Source organism: Malaya genurostris, chromosome 2 (genome assembly GCF_030247185.1).
Source record: "Malaya genurostris strain Urasoe2022 chromosome 2, Malgen_1.1, whole genome shotgun sequence".
Taxonomy (NCBI): Eukaryota; Metazoa; Arthropoda; class Insecta; order Diptera; family Culicidae; genus Malaya; species Malaya genurostris.
In genome coordinates, this window is record NC_080571.1 from 137,528,872 (window position 1) to 137,545,331 (window position 16,460).

The 16,460-nt window shown below is 39.5% G+C and overlaps 2 protein-coding genes across 12 annotated transcripts in view; both read right to left on the reverse strand.

Moving 5' to 3' along the window:
- Positions 1-16,460, reverse strand: part of LOC131430107 (regulating synaptic membrane exocytosis protein 2) — a 1,567,561-nt gene that overhangs the window by 9,023 nt on the left and 1,542,078 nt on the right. The gene's annotated exons all lie outside the window — the stretch shown is intronic.
- Positions 807-16,310, reverse strand: LOC131430108 (uncharacterized). Its single transcript, XM_058594806.1, has 2 exons — positions 3,909-16,310; positions 807-3,850 (listed from the first exon to the last, which is right to left on the reverse strand). Exon 2 carries the CDS (start codon positions 3,842-3,844, stop codon positions 2,699-2,701), a length of 1,146 nt encoding a protein of 381 aa, XP_058450789.1. The 5' UTR covers positions 3,845-3,850; positions 3,909-16,310; the 3' UTR covers positions 807-2,698.

The following is a 16,460-nucleotide window of genomic DNA, read 5'->3' on the forward strand; positions in this document are numbered from 1 at the left end:
ACAGAAATTATATACAAACTTATAATCTTTATTTAATGTGTACGTCAAATCTAAATGGAAGTTATCATAATGAAAGTTATAAAAATATCCCATATAATTTATATGGAAATCCGATGAAAGTCGTTAATCGTACTGCTTGAAGCTGAAGGAATAGTTGTGTCCTCGATATTCGTCAACTGCTCCAGACTATTTTTTTTCAGGAAGTTCCGCATCTCAATGTAATTTTAAATCGCTGAAAAAACAGCTCATCCAACTTCGTTCAAGGATATGCGTTAACGGACCATGAAATATATATCCGGTACGTTTCATAACTCTATCTGTCTATTAAGATTCATTTTTTTTTATTTTCAGTCTCGGGATCTCACTTCTCTTTCGCAAATATCATGAGGTGCTCCCTTACCGAACGGAATACTAGTATAGCTTGAATCCTCAAAGAAAAGTAGTAGTTTGCTATTATGTACTATTCGTATGACCTCCATTGAAAGTTATATATATATATATATATATATATATATATATATATATATATATATATATATATATATATATATATATATATATATATATGTATATATATATATATATATATATATATATATATATATATATATATATATATATATATATATATATATATATATATATATATATATATATATATATATATATATATATATATATATACATATATATATATATATATATATATATATATATATATATATATATATATATATATATATATATATATATATATTACTAAACTAATCATATGGTATATATGAACCTATCTAAATAAACTCGAAGTGAATATAATATGCGCTTCATAAATTGTTCCAATGTATGTTGTTCGGATATCTAGTAATGGTTATAAGACGCGCCAATAAATTTGACTGAGACTGGAAATTTCATTCATTATATGGAAATCCTGTAAAAATAATGTTAAGAAGACTTTTATGTTTCATAAGATTATCTCATATATTTGACATGATGTTGAACACATCTTGTAACTATTATTGGAAATGCTAATAGTGCAAAATCATTAGAATATCATATAATGTGAAAAAGAAAATTTAGCTCAGTGTAACTTTATGGGGTAAAATGTGCAAAAAAATGAAAATATGTTTTCTAACTTTTCTCATAGATGGCGCGACCGATTTTCACAAACTTAGGTTCAAATGAAAGGTCCTGTGGTTCCATACGTAATTCCTGCATTTCATCAGGATCCGACTTCCGGATCCGGAAATATAGGGTAAAGTGTGCTAAAAATTTTATACCATCACTGAAAAGAGCGAAAAACCGTAAAAAGTTTTCTAAATGGACCTCAAATCTTTTCCAATTGATAGTTTTTATCAGTAGACGTAGAGTCAAACAAATCTATTTCGATTATTCTTTTAAAAATCGAAGAAAAATAATTTTGAAGAATACCACCGTATAATATATGATATTTTGATTGATATGAGAAAGGCATCATTACACAACTAGGTGGATTAAAACAGGTTTTTCTTTTTGAAATTTTTCAAATACTGATAAGTACGATTGATTCTATCGCTGGCACGATACTGGGATAAATCCTCGAAGAATTGTTTGATCTGTCTTTCCTCAAACTCCATCATTTTTTTACGAAAATTCTCCCTAGCATCCTGCAGCTTATAAAAATACTTAGGATTTTCCGATCTATTGTGCCAAAATTTGTATTTTTTACGAAACATAAAGCACGTCGGCACTCTCTATCCGCTGGCACACGGGACGGCTTAAGTGTTTCTAATGCCGTTCTATGTAACTTGCGCTTAAAATGGCACCAAGTATCATTCAAATCAGATGTTTTTGTGGTAAAATATTTAACTTCAGACAAACGATTTTCGAATTTTTTCTGAATCGACTCGTTTTTTAATAAACCCACATCAATATCCCATTTAATCTGTGCAGGTATTCTACATTGCACTGTTGGTTGCTTCGCACGGTAGTATTCTACTATACTGCAAATCAGAAGCTTGTGATCGCTTAAATGTATAGGAACACATTGCATACGTCTCAAAAATAAAGCAGAGTTATGGCATGTTAAAAGGTGATCAATTTGGCTATGTTTGCGTCCATTGGACCAGGTACTTTTGAAACCTATGTTTGCGTTAGTAAGTGTGCTTCTAACCGCGAGTGAATATAAATCAATGAAAAGTCGCATTTGTAATCCATTATCAATGAATGTATCATGACCGGCGTATCTCCCAATAAGATCTGATTCCTCTCGAGAAAGGTTTACATGAGATAACTGACTGTTGAAATCACGTGCAATAATTAGTCTCTGTCGACTTTTCAACATATTTACAATGCAACCGAGATTTGCATAGAAGTGATTGGCTTTTGTATTAGGCCCATGAACATTGATTAAAACTAACGATTGAATTTTCCTATCGGTCTAAAATGAAAAGGATTCGATCAGATACAATGAAAAAGGAGCTAAATTGCATACCTCATATGTTAGTTCCATAAATTGAATATTTACACCTCGGTGGTAATGCTGTTTTTTTACGTACGTTGACACCATGCCGGAACAAAACAGCAAGGCCTCGTTTTTTATTTGAACGAGGGCAGCTAAGACACCACTTATAATTAGGTGTAATAGTCTCAACACACTCTAAATTTACCTCCTGAAGCGCAACAATGTGGATATTCTTAATAGCCAATGAACGATCCAGCTCTACACATTTTTTTCTTGTCTGCAACCGTTAACGTTAAGTGATGCAAATTGCAGTCCGTGGCGGGAATCTATCTTGACCTCCGACGAAATACACATGTTTGGTTCCGAGAGCTCACGACGCTCTATACTCAAAGCTAGGGAAAGATTATCACGAGGGAATGGAGAAGGCGAAATGATATTATTATCGGTACAAGGGTGAACATCTAAAACGCTAGCGTACGAGCTGTATTCATGCTCGAAATCTTCAAGAATATGTATAGTTGCAATTGAGCGTCGGTTCACAGGATCAAGCCGTTTCAAACCCGATCTTGTGTTGTAAACATATATAGTTACACCCAAAAGGGATGCCAGACAAACTAGTGTTGCCACTCCTCCATCGTGCCTTCCGATGCGTAGGTGGAATGCGTAAGTGGATAAGCTGTTTTCTGTCGCACACAAAACCCCACACGATTCAAGAAACGAAAGTGGTTGTCTCTCCACCTCGTCAGCTACTGAACAATGCAGGGTAAACAAGGACATGTCTGATAGAACCATTCCTGTTAGCTGATGCCCGATTACGGAAAATAATGTTTGCGGATCTCTCTCCAGTCTTTGTGCCTTGAGAATAACACCATCAATAGTGATTTCTTCATAATCACAATCAGAAGGGTGAAGAGCAAAATCTTTAGGCCGAACACAAACTACGCTATCATAGTGATTTTTTATATCGCCTGGACCTCTAAAGAAGACTTTGCAGTGAGATGTTTCTACACCAGATTGTGGTAGAAAGTGAAACTGTGAATTTTCCTGGTAAACAGTGATTCCCATCTGATGGAGGTTTGCGATTGCACTGAGCGATTCCTCTCCGCCCCAAAAGCCCGAACATAAGAGCTGTTGTAAATATTCTTCCACTTTCTGTGATTCAGATAAATTTCCAGATATTACTTCACAAGCGTTAATAGAAAGAGAAGCATAGTATAGATGTAAATTCCGTTTTATTTCAGAAACAACTGACTCTCTCAACTGAACAATATAGCGTTTGAATAAGGTATTGTCCGGCGAAACTCCATAGATTTGATGGACAAGAGAGCCGTACAAGCAATTTCCATCACCAGGGATGCATTGTACCCAGTATATGTTGCCGTCTGCATCAAAAATATGTTCCATGATAACCTAAAAAGCCAATACAAATTATCTGGGAGTAAATTATCAAAATAATATATAGCATTACCTATTAACAAGTTTGAGACAAATTGAAGGCCACTAAAAATGCGATTGCTACGAATAACTGCAAGAAAAGGAACAGAAACTGTAGCTTCTTGGCTTGATTTCTCTTTACATCTAATTACACATCAGTTGTAACCTGTCACTTAGTCAAAATATTCTTCACGTTCACTACTCAAATCTTTCTATCCTATTTTGAAAGCGCATCAAACAATTGAAATGGAGGCAACGAAGAAAAAAAGCAAAAAAGAAAGAGGGAAATGAAAAAAGGGATTTCTGACAGCTCACATCAGCGTTGCCAGATTTCCAGATGTATTTGGCAAATGCCAGACACAGGCAAACCCAGATAAATTTCAAGTCAGAGAAGGATTTTTGAACAACATGACAATTCTGGCTCACTCTCACCCATAGGTACACTGAAAAAATTGCACGTTGGCATCATGGGTAAAGCACTTGAACTGTCACAACATGAAGAAAGCATGAAATTCACGAAAATTTCACCTTTCAAAATAAGTGTAAAAACAGTGGATAATTGGTGGCTAGATTTTTATGAAATGTACACCAGAACGATAAGATGTATCGTTGCTTTTGGACTTTGTATGAATTCCTTACGAGAGTCACATTGATCTCCATACACGTTTAGATTACATAACACTTGACCGAATCAAGTGTACTGTACTCGTTTTTACTAGAAAGTGGGTTGTTTGGCACGTGTGGTTTGGTTCAGTGGCAAAGCACTCCACATCCGAAGGGTAAGGACATCTGAGCAAAGAGAAAAATAATCGAATCTTGCTCCCTAGTGAATTTGCACAACCGCTTCAGTTGTGTACTGGGGTGGGGTGAGGTGAGCATATTGAATTGAAGTGTTGTTACGGGTGAGTCGGTTGTGCGGATTGGCGTCGCTAAATACTCAACCACACAACAAAATCGCTTCGTTTTCATCACGAGCCGATTGACATTTCTCTTCTCGGGATTTGCAGCATTGAATCGGAACCTAACCAGGAACTAAGATACGTTTCCTCATATTGGGTAACGGGCGATGACTTCAACATTGATATAAAAATATACGATGACTATATGGGGCGGGGGATAATCCAAAAGGTGTAAAATGAGCAAATGGAAACTCGTATAGGAAATCAGCTTTTGTTGAGATAATATTGTTAACCAAAACACATCCGGATCTCTTTTCCTCCCTACTAACACATCTCCTATCCCGTGATGCCCGTGGAGATACAGTGGTACCCGCGGTCTCTAGAAACAACGAGTATCGGACTAACATTCCTTCCCTTCCTCAGTAGCACAGCCTTTGGTCGTGGCCGGCGTCGTTATTGACCATTTGATGAAAAGCTTAGAGTGAGTGGGTATGCACAGTGAAAATGATTTGCTTCTCTCAAGCTTCATTTTCTTGGTTCATTGTGCATCTCCACTCATTCGGTCAATAACGAAGTGCAACCACGGGCGATCTACTTCAGCTCAGCTCTCTCGTCAGAAAACTCGAAACTTGGCAAACTTCATGGAGCAATGGCGAACTGGGACGATGGCTACATTCCATTATCCCTAGGGTATCGACGAAACCTTGGTTCACGGGAAGTCGCGATTTCATTCTTGTTATGTCGCGGCTCATATCAAATCACTACACCTTCAACGCACATCTGCGGCGTGTTGGGCTCGCGGAGAGCTGTCTCTGCACCTGTGGCGACGGTTATCAGGACATCGAGCATGTCGTGCGTAGAGTATCGTGACGCCAGGTCGAAGCTACTGGAATCCCTTAGGGCTCGAGGTAGACCGCCTGAGGTTCCGGTTCGAGATGTGTTGGCGAGTTGGGATAGTTTATGTATGCTTCTCATATACCAGTACCTTAAACACATTGATATACAGGTGTAATGTGTTATTCCTCGCTCAGAAAGTATAATCTCCACCTACAGGTTCGACACTAACATCCGCCCGATTCTCTCGATCCAGGTCCCTGTTCCCCCTTGCCTGTCTCTTCACAATCTCGATGGAAACTAATCAGATTTCTATCGTTTTCAGACATTTTGTTCTCACATCCCCTTGTTACCCCGTTTCCACAATATTTTCATTCTCTTCCGTAACATCACCATCATCGTCCACGGAAGACCGCTCCAGTCGAAAACCACCATGCGGGCCACCCGCCGGGCCTTCGAAGCCTGGGGGTGTTTCCCGCGGACCCACACGGACCGAAGGATGCGGCCAACATGGATATTCGCCAACGCCATATGGAAGACCCTCATGCAATATTCAATTCACCGGCCACTGCCGATAACCAGCTGAGAGCTGAATTCTCGAGAATCTGCTACCCAGATACTACATTACATAATGATACTATTCTAGTTTTAAGTAAGTCTTAATTAAGATTATTAAATACCATTGGCATCTTAGAGCTTAAGCAGTGTGCCTTAAAATTATATTATAATATTGAATAAAAAAAATTAATAATAATATTAATTATTATAATAATAACAATATTCATATTAAGAATAATAATAATATTGATAATTATAAAAAATAGAACGCAATATAAATTAATATACGATAACATGATTCACTACCATCCCATATACTTTTTTTCACAAGATCCTCAGATGTCACGTTGCCTCGGCGTTCTCGCTTCAATTGATTTAGTACTGTAAGTAAGCTTATTTTTTTCAAATAAAATTTATTTGGCTCATTTTCATTTTCGATTGTCTTGTTGTTGTAGGATAAGAAGGAAAGCGGTATTAAGAGGCGGCATATCCCCCTAGAGTTTGTAAAGGAATGTAAGGAGGGTGGGAAATATAAACATATCATTCGGTTATGGCACGAATCTCTTAGATACACTATGAGTTTCCTAGATCTTACCGTTCTCCAGATTGTAACAAGAGAGATTATCCTTGGCTGGGATGACTTGTTGGTGTGCTCTTACGCTGAGGTGGCGTAGTTTCCAGCAACTCAATCAGATCAAGTTAGGCGTATGCTCCGAAGCATAGTTTATACAGAGCATAATTTCAGCAACGTAAAGAAGAGTGCAATAGAACTAAATTTGAGCATTGATAGTTTCCAAGAAGTTGTAGATGTGAGTCATATAAGGAAGATTTTGAGTTGCCAAGACGTCGCGGACTAGAAGGAAGGGTGGTATACCGCGCGCCCGAAGGGAACCTGTGAGTTGAGACCTGGCATCACAATGCTCGACACACATCCAAACAACATGCTCGATGTCATGATAACCCTCACCACAAACGCAGACACTACTCTCAGCGAGCCTAGCACGACGGAGATGCGCACTGAACATATAATGATTCGACATAAACCTTGACCCAGAACCAAGCTTTCGTTGATACCTGTAGAATTATTGAGTACATCCATCGTACCAGAGTACCACTATTCTATGTATTTCGCCAGCTGCCGAGAGATTTCTGACGACAGCAGCTGAAAAATTCATTGAACCAGATTGGTCGTTCATAAATATCACCTTCTAGAGCGCCCACCTTGGCTATCGAGTCCGCCATCTCATTGCTCCGTATGGAACAATATGAGAGGACCCAAGCCAAGGTAATTTGGTATGATTTTGCAGATCACTCAAATGTTCCCGTATTTTCCCAAGGAAATACGGTAGTGCTCTCCAGGCTTCACCGAACGAGAGCCTCAATGGAGCTGAGACTGTCCGGTACAATGAAGTAGTGATCTGTGGGCATAGTGTCACTGATCTCAAGGGTATACTGAATTGCAGCTAGTTCTGCGACGTAAACTGAAGCTGGATCACTGAGTTTATAGGAAACGCTGGATCACTGAGTTTATAGGAAATTTACATTGAATATACCAAAGCCGGTGGACCCGTCGAAATGTGATCCGTCAGTGCAAAACATTTTATTACAGTCAACTTTTGTCGTGAATACGACTTACTTTACTATGGGGCGCCTTTTCAAAATTTACCCTCTGAGAGAGTGATAAGTTTTTGATCGTGAATATCTTCTGTTGTATCTAATGAATCAACATAATTCTTGCAACATGCCATCGGAAATATGATCACAATTTTATGATAAAATTTTCAGTTGTGTGACATAATCTTAAATAGTTCAAAATTAAACTTTTCTTAAATGTTTGGTACAAACGAGTGTCAAAGAGGATAATTCATATGGCGCGTTTGCCTTTCTCGTATTTTGGAAGCTCATAGCTCAGTGATCTGTAGAAGGATTTATATAATCTAACTACCAATAGAATCGAAAATTTTCAACTTGAACGTGTATTGCAACAACATTGAAGTTTTTCAATAGTATACTATTGAAAAACCTGTTTGATTTAACCCATGACAGCACCAGCCAATCAGAACGCGAGATGTCTGCATCTATACAAGAGCATCCATATAAAAGTTGAGTGCTTCATTTTTCCTACCATTTGCTGAGCATCTGTTCCCGAAACAAGACACACGAGAGCAACATCGTGGACCTGTCGTCTCACTGTTTCCCGTTCTGCGTACAGGAAAGGAATTCTGAAAGGCAGCCGAAAATTCCAGCAAATTCAAATAGCACTTTTAAGTGCTAAAAATAATCATAAAGAATTAGTTGAATTTTATCGCTTTCCTACCATTTTCCGAGCAACTGTTGCCGAAACAAGGCACACACGAGAAGTTAAATTAATTTGCACCGTCACTAACACATTCAATTACGAACGGCAATGCGAAAGAGGAAGTGATGATGTTGAATACATCTTTATACTAGTACACAAATATGCCGTGCGAAAGAGTTGCCACGTACAGATCAATATGTATTTTTTTTGTCGTGAATTCTTTAGTATGGGGCGCTTTTTGATCATGATATCTAACACATTCAATTACGACAGGACAGTAACGCTGTCTCGCAATACGAAACAGAAAATTTTGATTTAGAAACATCTTTATACTAGTATACTTTATACAAATTATTAGAACAAATGTTTTCACTTGATTTGCGCATTCTACTTTCTAGGCGTATCAGAACTGGCTAAATTTAAAGCAATCCTAAATATTTCTTTATCACAGTTATGTGGTCGTCCTGAAAAGGACGGGGTTTTCAACTCCTCGTCGTTACGGATGGACAGCTGCAGATGGCGAGGGATGATTTTCGTTTTCTTGTTGTCGCGGGCAGCATTACCAGCCAATTCCAACACTTCGGCAGCCAAGTACTCCATCACTGTCGCCAGATAGACCGGTGCACCGGCACCGACACGCTCTGCGTAGTTTCCCTTCCGGAGCAGACGATGGAGATTTTGCCAACTGGGAACTGCAGACCAGCACGGTTCGAGCGGGACTTTGCCTTGCCCTTAATTGTTCCTCCTGTGTGCGTGTTTCCGCGTGAAAATTCCACAAGAAGCTGTTAACCGTTAGACAGCCAGTTCAGTATTACTGACTGCCGCTCTACTAACTCTCTCTTTTATATCGTCTCACTGTTTCCCGTTCTGTGAAGGGGAGGTCCGTACACCGCTACCAGTATAAATTGAAATGTGATGTGAGAAATAGCGTCATTTGAGTTAAAGCAGCTACTCTGTACGTACGAGACACCGTCAGAACGATGGCACCGTAAACAGGTAGAAAAGCAGATTTGTACCGTCACTAACACATTCAATTACGAACGGCAATGCGAAAGCGAATGTTGAACACATTTTTATACTAGTATGGGACCGTGTAAAAATATGCCATGCGAAACAGGGTTGCCATATAAAAAGGTTAATCTCTTTTATTATTATTATTATGATTATTATTATTATTTTTATTATTATTATTATTACTATCATTATTATTATTAGAATAACTCTTGCATACCGAAGATCGTCGATACATTTCAGACCAGCCCATTGCAATTGTCTCGTACTGAAATTTCGAGAAGAATCAGATATCTTCGAACTTTGTAGCATCAATAAAAATAAACTACAAATTTGTCGTACCTAGCCTGCTATATTAGCAAATTATGAAAGAATTGTTTCAAGTTTGGAATATATAGTTGTAGAATAGTAGCTGTTTAATGTAACTAATCTGTATTTTAATGTAGGTGCATCGCTTCAAACTCTATTAGTGGAAAAGAGGAAAGCTTGCACAATTCATACAATCAATCAACTAACTGATATTCGGAAAAGTGATGGGAGCGTATCAGTTTTTTCGTATTCACGACATCCAGTTATGTCTCTGACATTACCCACCCACCTTTTTTAAACCTATTATTAAATTTTTTTTGATCTCTTGAGGGCGTACAGGATCCGGACTACCACGAATTTCTTTTTTCATAGGTGTGCCGAAAAACACAGTAGAATTACAAGTATTCACTAAATGAACATGGTTTGGAACAAACGAAGAAGGATTTATATTCTAAGCAATGTATTCAAAATACAAGGACATATAACGGATCCAAGAATTAATTTCGACAAGCTTTTCAAAGTTTTCAATCACCATCGGATTCAAGATGTCGCATCGGATAAGCAGCCGATATAGGAGATTCCAGAATCGGTTTTTCAACGGTAAGACGCCCGCCAGTTCTTCAAGCCTCATACAACGATACTGATTTCTTTCCAGTTTAATGAAATGAATCTGCGCAGCGGAGCGGAAACAGAAACATCCATATTCCCCTACGAACAATATCGTTGTTTGGTACAACCTGATCAGTGTTCCTGGGTGAGAGCCTAGCCAAGTTCCGGTTATTGTACGATAAAAGAGGATTCTCTGTTGGCATTTTTGCTTCAGATACCTAATGTGGCGTCCCCAGGTGTTTTGGAGTCGCACCAGACCCCGAGATATTTGAATTTGAAGACCTGAGCTATGGTTTCACCCTTTAGTTAAAGCAGTAGTTGTTCTGGTTCTCGCTTCCTTGCAAATACAACCAGAGAACTCGATACCCATTTGAAGAGCCAATGTCGACAAGTTGTCGAGGGTATCTTGTAATTGTCCTTGGAGATCGACATATAATAGACACAACGCTGTCGTCAGTAAGTTTTCTTAGCTTGCAGGATGTGTTGATACATTCATCAATGTTGTTTTCGAAATATTTATACAACTTCAAGCATGAGCTCTGAGGAAGACCCATGTAGCTGTATCGTGATGTCGTCAAATCACCATGCTTTAAACGCATGTGTTCCTCGGACAGTAGATTATATAAAAAGTTGTTCAAAACTAGAAAAAGACCATACTGATGCAATTTTTCAGATATAATATTGATGGAAACTGAATCGAATGCCCCCTTGATGTCGAAGAAAACTGAGGCCTTTTTTTCTTTACGAGAAAATTCCATTTGAATTTTTGTTGAGAGCAACGTTAGACAATCATTCGTTCCTTTGTCCCTGCGGAATTCAAATTGTGTATCTGAAAGCAATGCATTTGACTCGACCCAATTGTTTAGGCGGAAGAGAATCATTTTCTCTAATAATTTCCGAATACAGGAAAGCATAGGAATCGGCCTATACGAATTGTGCTCGGAGGCTGGTTTTTAAATAGTGATAACCTTCACTTGTCTCCAATCGTGTGGTATAATGTTTCCCTTATGCAAGGTGTTGAATAAATTCAACAGAGTCAAGCACATTTTCCAGCAAGTTTCTGTCTAACCCTGGGGCTTTATTGTTACACGAAAGAGCGCAAGTGAAAACTCCGCCATTGAAAACGGCGTTTCGTTCGAATTCGATGATTTGACGTATTATATCTTCTGTTGCGGAACATAGTCGGGCATACTTTTTTAACGAAATCGAATATCCAGCGGTTAGAATATTGCTCGCTTTCGTTCCGTGATTTCGATTGCGCATGTTTTTCTCGTTGATCCTTCAACAAACCTTCGCCTGTAACCACGTTTCTTAGCTTTAATCATACTTTTTATTTGAAATTCTAACGCCGCGTATTTCCGATAATTATCTGGGGTTCCGTTCCTTTTGAACGAGATGAAGGCTGCAACTTTTTTCGTTTTCAGCTCTGAGCACCCTTTGTCCTACCATGCATTGGGAGAATGAATGCTAGTTCGCGCGCTGGGTACTCGTTTCTTCTGTGCTTAATGGCGGTGTCGAGAATAGAGCCAGCCAAAAGTGTATACTTTTCTTTCGGAGGAAGCTCGTTTGATTTTTCTAGTTTCTCCGATATCGAGTTCACGTAGCTTTTCCAAGCAATGTTTCGAGTAAGATCGTACGAAACATTGATTGTTTCCGGTAGCCTTATGCGGTTGGCGATTGAGACCATGGTCGGCAAGTGATCGCTACCGTGAGAATCACAGATTACCTTCCACTTGAAATCTAACTGTAGCGAGGTCGAGCAAAGGGATAAATCCAACACACTTGGTTTTGCTGGAGGTCTAGGGTTCCGTGTCATTTCTCTCGTGTTTAGAATTGTCATATTGAAGTTGTCACACAGATCTTTGAATAACGAGAACGGTTATAATCGTATAAGCAGCCCTAGCCTGTACCATGCGAATTAAGGTCCCCTAAAACCAGTCGCGGTGAAGGAAGAAGTTCTATGATGTCTGCAAGCCGTCGATACCTTATCGAGGCTCTGGGAGGAATTTAGACGGAAGCTGTACATAGATCTTTGCCTTTAATATTAATTTGTCAAACGACAACTTTAGTTTCCGGTGTCGATGGAAGGTTAATACGGTAAAATGAATAGCACTTTTTGATCCCTAAAATTACCCCTCCTTAAGAGTCTTACCGATCCAGGCGTCCTTAATGTTGGTAGAAAAGCAGTTAGGAGGCTTGGGGTCATAGGGTTTTTTATGTCCCTGGAAATGCTAAGCTTTTTTGAAATCAGGAGGTTTTTGTTTCGGTTTTGAGTAAGTTCTCTTCGTTTTTGTTTGATCATTTTGTGACGAAGAGGGTAGTCTGAGGACTTTACGCGGAAGCTTAGGAGAAGCCAGATTTTGTATTTTCCTGCATTTTTCAACCTGCGTCTAAAAAGGTCCTTCGCCTGTGTCGTCAGAGGTATCCTCTTCAACTGGCAAGAGTGCAAACGGGTTTGCTTTTTAGGATTTCCGTAGGAAAGATTAGAGCGTGCTTTCACCGATTGCTTCAAATTTGGCTCACTCTGTATGTACGTAGGGCACACCGATAGACCGAATTTCTTGCACTCCAAAATTTTCACCTACCCCGTTCTTCATCAGATCTTCGATCATCAGACTTTCGTCAAAGACCACACCGTCGATCTCCACCACATGAGACGGGACGTAAACGCGGCACTCCTTCGTGAACAACTCGTTGGTAGCAATCTCGTTTGCTTGCTTCAGGTCGGCCACAACAACGCGTAACTTGTTCGGCGAAACCTTGTCAATTGATTTTATTGCCGCGTAGGGCTTTGTCAGGACCCGGGTAATATCCAGGATTCTGGGAGACTTCGATATGGGTCGAAAGTTTACCGCCCACGGACCTCCCGAGCCATCGTCTTGTTAAACTTTTCGGCGAGAAGACAATATCTCAGAGGGTGATGGAAGTATCGGAGGGGGAGATGGAAGTATCGGGCTCAGACTCGGTTGCTAAACGTTCTTCGTTAATTGGAACTTCACCTTCCTCCGAGACACCCTCACTGTCACAATTATACATATTTTTTAGTTCGGGAGTACAGGAGCAGCCTGTGCAGCGCCCTTAGCAAATTTTTCTTTGAATTTGCCAATATTTTAGAACAGTAGGAATTTGTGAAGGAAACTCGTCAAGCAAACTCGCACATCAGCTTCATCGCAACGATGTTGTAGAAACTTTGTTATAAAAACATAGACAGTTCCGGGCATTAGTCAGCGCAGCAGTATTGTAAAAACAAAGTTTTTTTTCACGGACCGTAGTAACTGCCACTGATATAGTGACAGTGGTCTCAGCTCTTCGGTAAAACTTCGGGAGAAAGTCGGATGAACCTCCGACTTAAAAATCGCAAGTTCAGCTTGTACTAAGATCTTCGGGCTTTACCCGAAAGTAAATGTTAGGAGCTTTAAAACCCCTAGTTGGGAATAGTTAGCAGTTAGTCAGTTTCAAACAGATCGCGGAGAGTAGTCGCAAGTCACGGACGTCATAGTTTAGAGCGTAGCCAGTAAAATTTTAGGACGAAATAAAAATATTATTCATTGCACGATGGGACTGCGCGGCAGAATACATGCTAATCATTCTGGTGACAGCGATGCTGGCCGCGGGGAGAAAAAAAGCGGTAAGGAAAAGCCAATAGTGTTAGAGGGAAAAAAATTCTAGCCAAAAATTATGATCAACGGATTAATTATAATAGGGCGAGTAAAGTAAAATTGGTGATCGTTATTTACTTTGATCGGAGCTGGCATGAGCTCGATCAAGTTTCATGTTCGTTAGGAGAAACAAACGTAGAGACTTCGTTTGAATTTTATTTGTTAAAAACGTAAACACCACGGTCAACACGGAACACATGTACTAGGGACACATGTACTAATGGAAAAAAAATCCGTGGGTAAATTTTGTAGTGGCCATTCTGGCGTTAAGGTTGAAGATTATTTTTTTATTTTTTTCCTCTCTAAATGAACAATAAACCGCGACCAGCAAAACAGTCGACATTGTTAATATGTTTATAAAATCAAGGTGACTGCGAGGGGGGTCAACCGAACCTTACGCGTGTGAGCGAGTGAATCGGTATTTTGACGCAGCATTTTGCGAGGAAGCAAAGGTAGCAAAGCAAGTCAGCAAATTCGTCAACGTTATTTAAAAAGATGGAGAACCAACCCGCATGAGCGGAGCCTACAGCAAAATGCGTTGCTAGCAACACACCAAAGTACGGGGAAAAGAAGTGGTATATGACAATAATAATAATAAGCCGACATTGACTTTGAGTCGCGTACGGTAAATAATAACGTTCAACCACGAGTATGGTAAGATGTTTTGTTGCAACCTATGCCGTCGACCCTTATAGCGGAATTATTCTTGTCTGGGTATGATCTTGTATTAAAATCAAAAGCATTGGTACAGTGGTTCTAATATAAGTGGATCGTACACGTATGTTGGGTTTTCGGACAACAGTTGGCAATTTTGTGAGGGAAAGAAAGTATGGAATCAGTACACGTGACGCGACGTCATTAGTACAAGTTGCACGCATATCGCAACATTAATACAAGTTGCACGCATACCGCAACAAGAATCAAACGGCTCCATCTAGCCTGTATCTGCCTTGTCTGACCTAGGTGAAGAATATCTGAAAAAACAAGTATCTGCATTGTTTGGCTTCAAGGCGGCAATCAATAGACCAACACATTATTCTTTTATCTCGGACGTATATATGACGGTATACTTATTGTGGAACTGGTTTCTTTTAAAGTTTATTAAGAAAGCTATTTGATTCAGGTGAAGTAAACAAGTATAGAGAACCACTACACTTTTCGCCAGATGTGTGTTTTTTGTGTCGGTTTGGGAATTTTGATGAAGGAAATGTAGGTCTATAGCAAGGACTCGTGAGAAATTTTAGGGTATCCTCGCAAATGGACAGACTGAGCGAAATCGAAGAGTATATAAGTAGAAAACACGTTAATGTAAACAAAAACAGAACACAACCAAGAACACAACAAGGCGTGTTATAAAAAAACTCAAGCGCTGAAAGAGGCTTTAGAGGAATATGCCAATCTAGTGGAACGTTGCGAATTTCGCCTAACAATTGATGATTGGAATAATTTAACAGATCGATACAGTATTATAAAGGTGAAGTATAACTCCTCGGTAAAGATATTGGGCGGTTCAATCGTAATAGACCCAAATCCAGATCGCCTAGCAACACGCAGAGGAAGCATATCTGGGGAAATTAGCAGGAAAGAGACGCTAATAGGACGGCGTAGAACTCAGTCAGGTGGTGGAAGTAAGAAATTGCAACGCGAGCAAGGTAACAGTAGCAGCTAAAGTGGAAATAACAAAGATAAAGAAGACATAATGCAGGGCGTAAACAGAGAATATAAATTTCCGATGCAGGAGGTGATACAGTGTATTCATGAGTACCAGAGTAACGCTGACGAACTAGAGCCGTTTTTGGGCAAGATGCAATATCTCGCAGATGACATACCCGAGGGAGAAAGCGAAAGACCACTATTTAATATAGTATTAATGAAGTTGAAGGGAAAAGCATCCGGATCTATCAACAAAATACTGCAAATACATGGGAGGCCATGTTTCACAACCTGAAACGGGAGTTTAGCAGAAAAAGCTCGAGTGGGGATATACAACAGAATGTGGAGACATTTGAGCAGCGGCAGACAGAGTCTTTTACAGCATATGCCAACAGAGCATTACACATTTATGAGAGTATCGAGGAGATGCAGGGAGATAATCAAACTGAGATCTCGTATGCAGAAAACTGTTTGAGAAGCCACTTCATTGGAGGATTGAAAAACAAGAGTTTGAAGCAAGTGGCAAGAAGCCAAAGAAACACCACGTTCAGGGAACTCGTACAGTTTCTTCAGGAGGAACATGCAGACTGTGATCACCTAGAAGAGATAGAGCAGAGACTTCAAGCCTGTCGAATCTCACGGAATGGAAATGGCAACCGGCCAGGAAAATAGGAGTGGCCCAAGGAACCAAGAGGCGTATGTCGGACACGGGAACGGTGATAGGCTGGCGCGAAATTATAATCAAAATAATAACT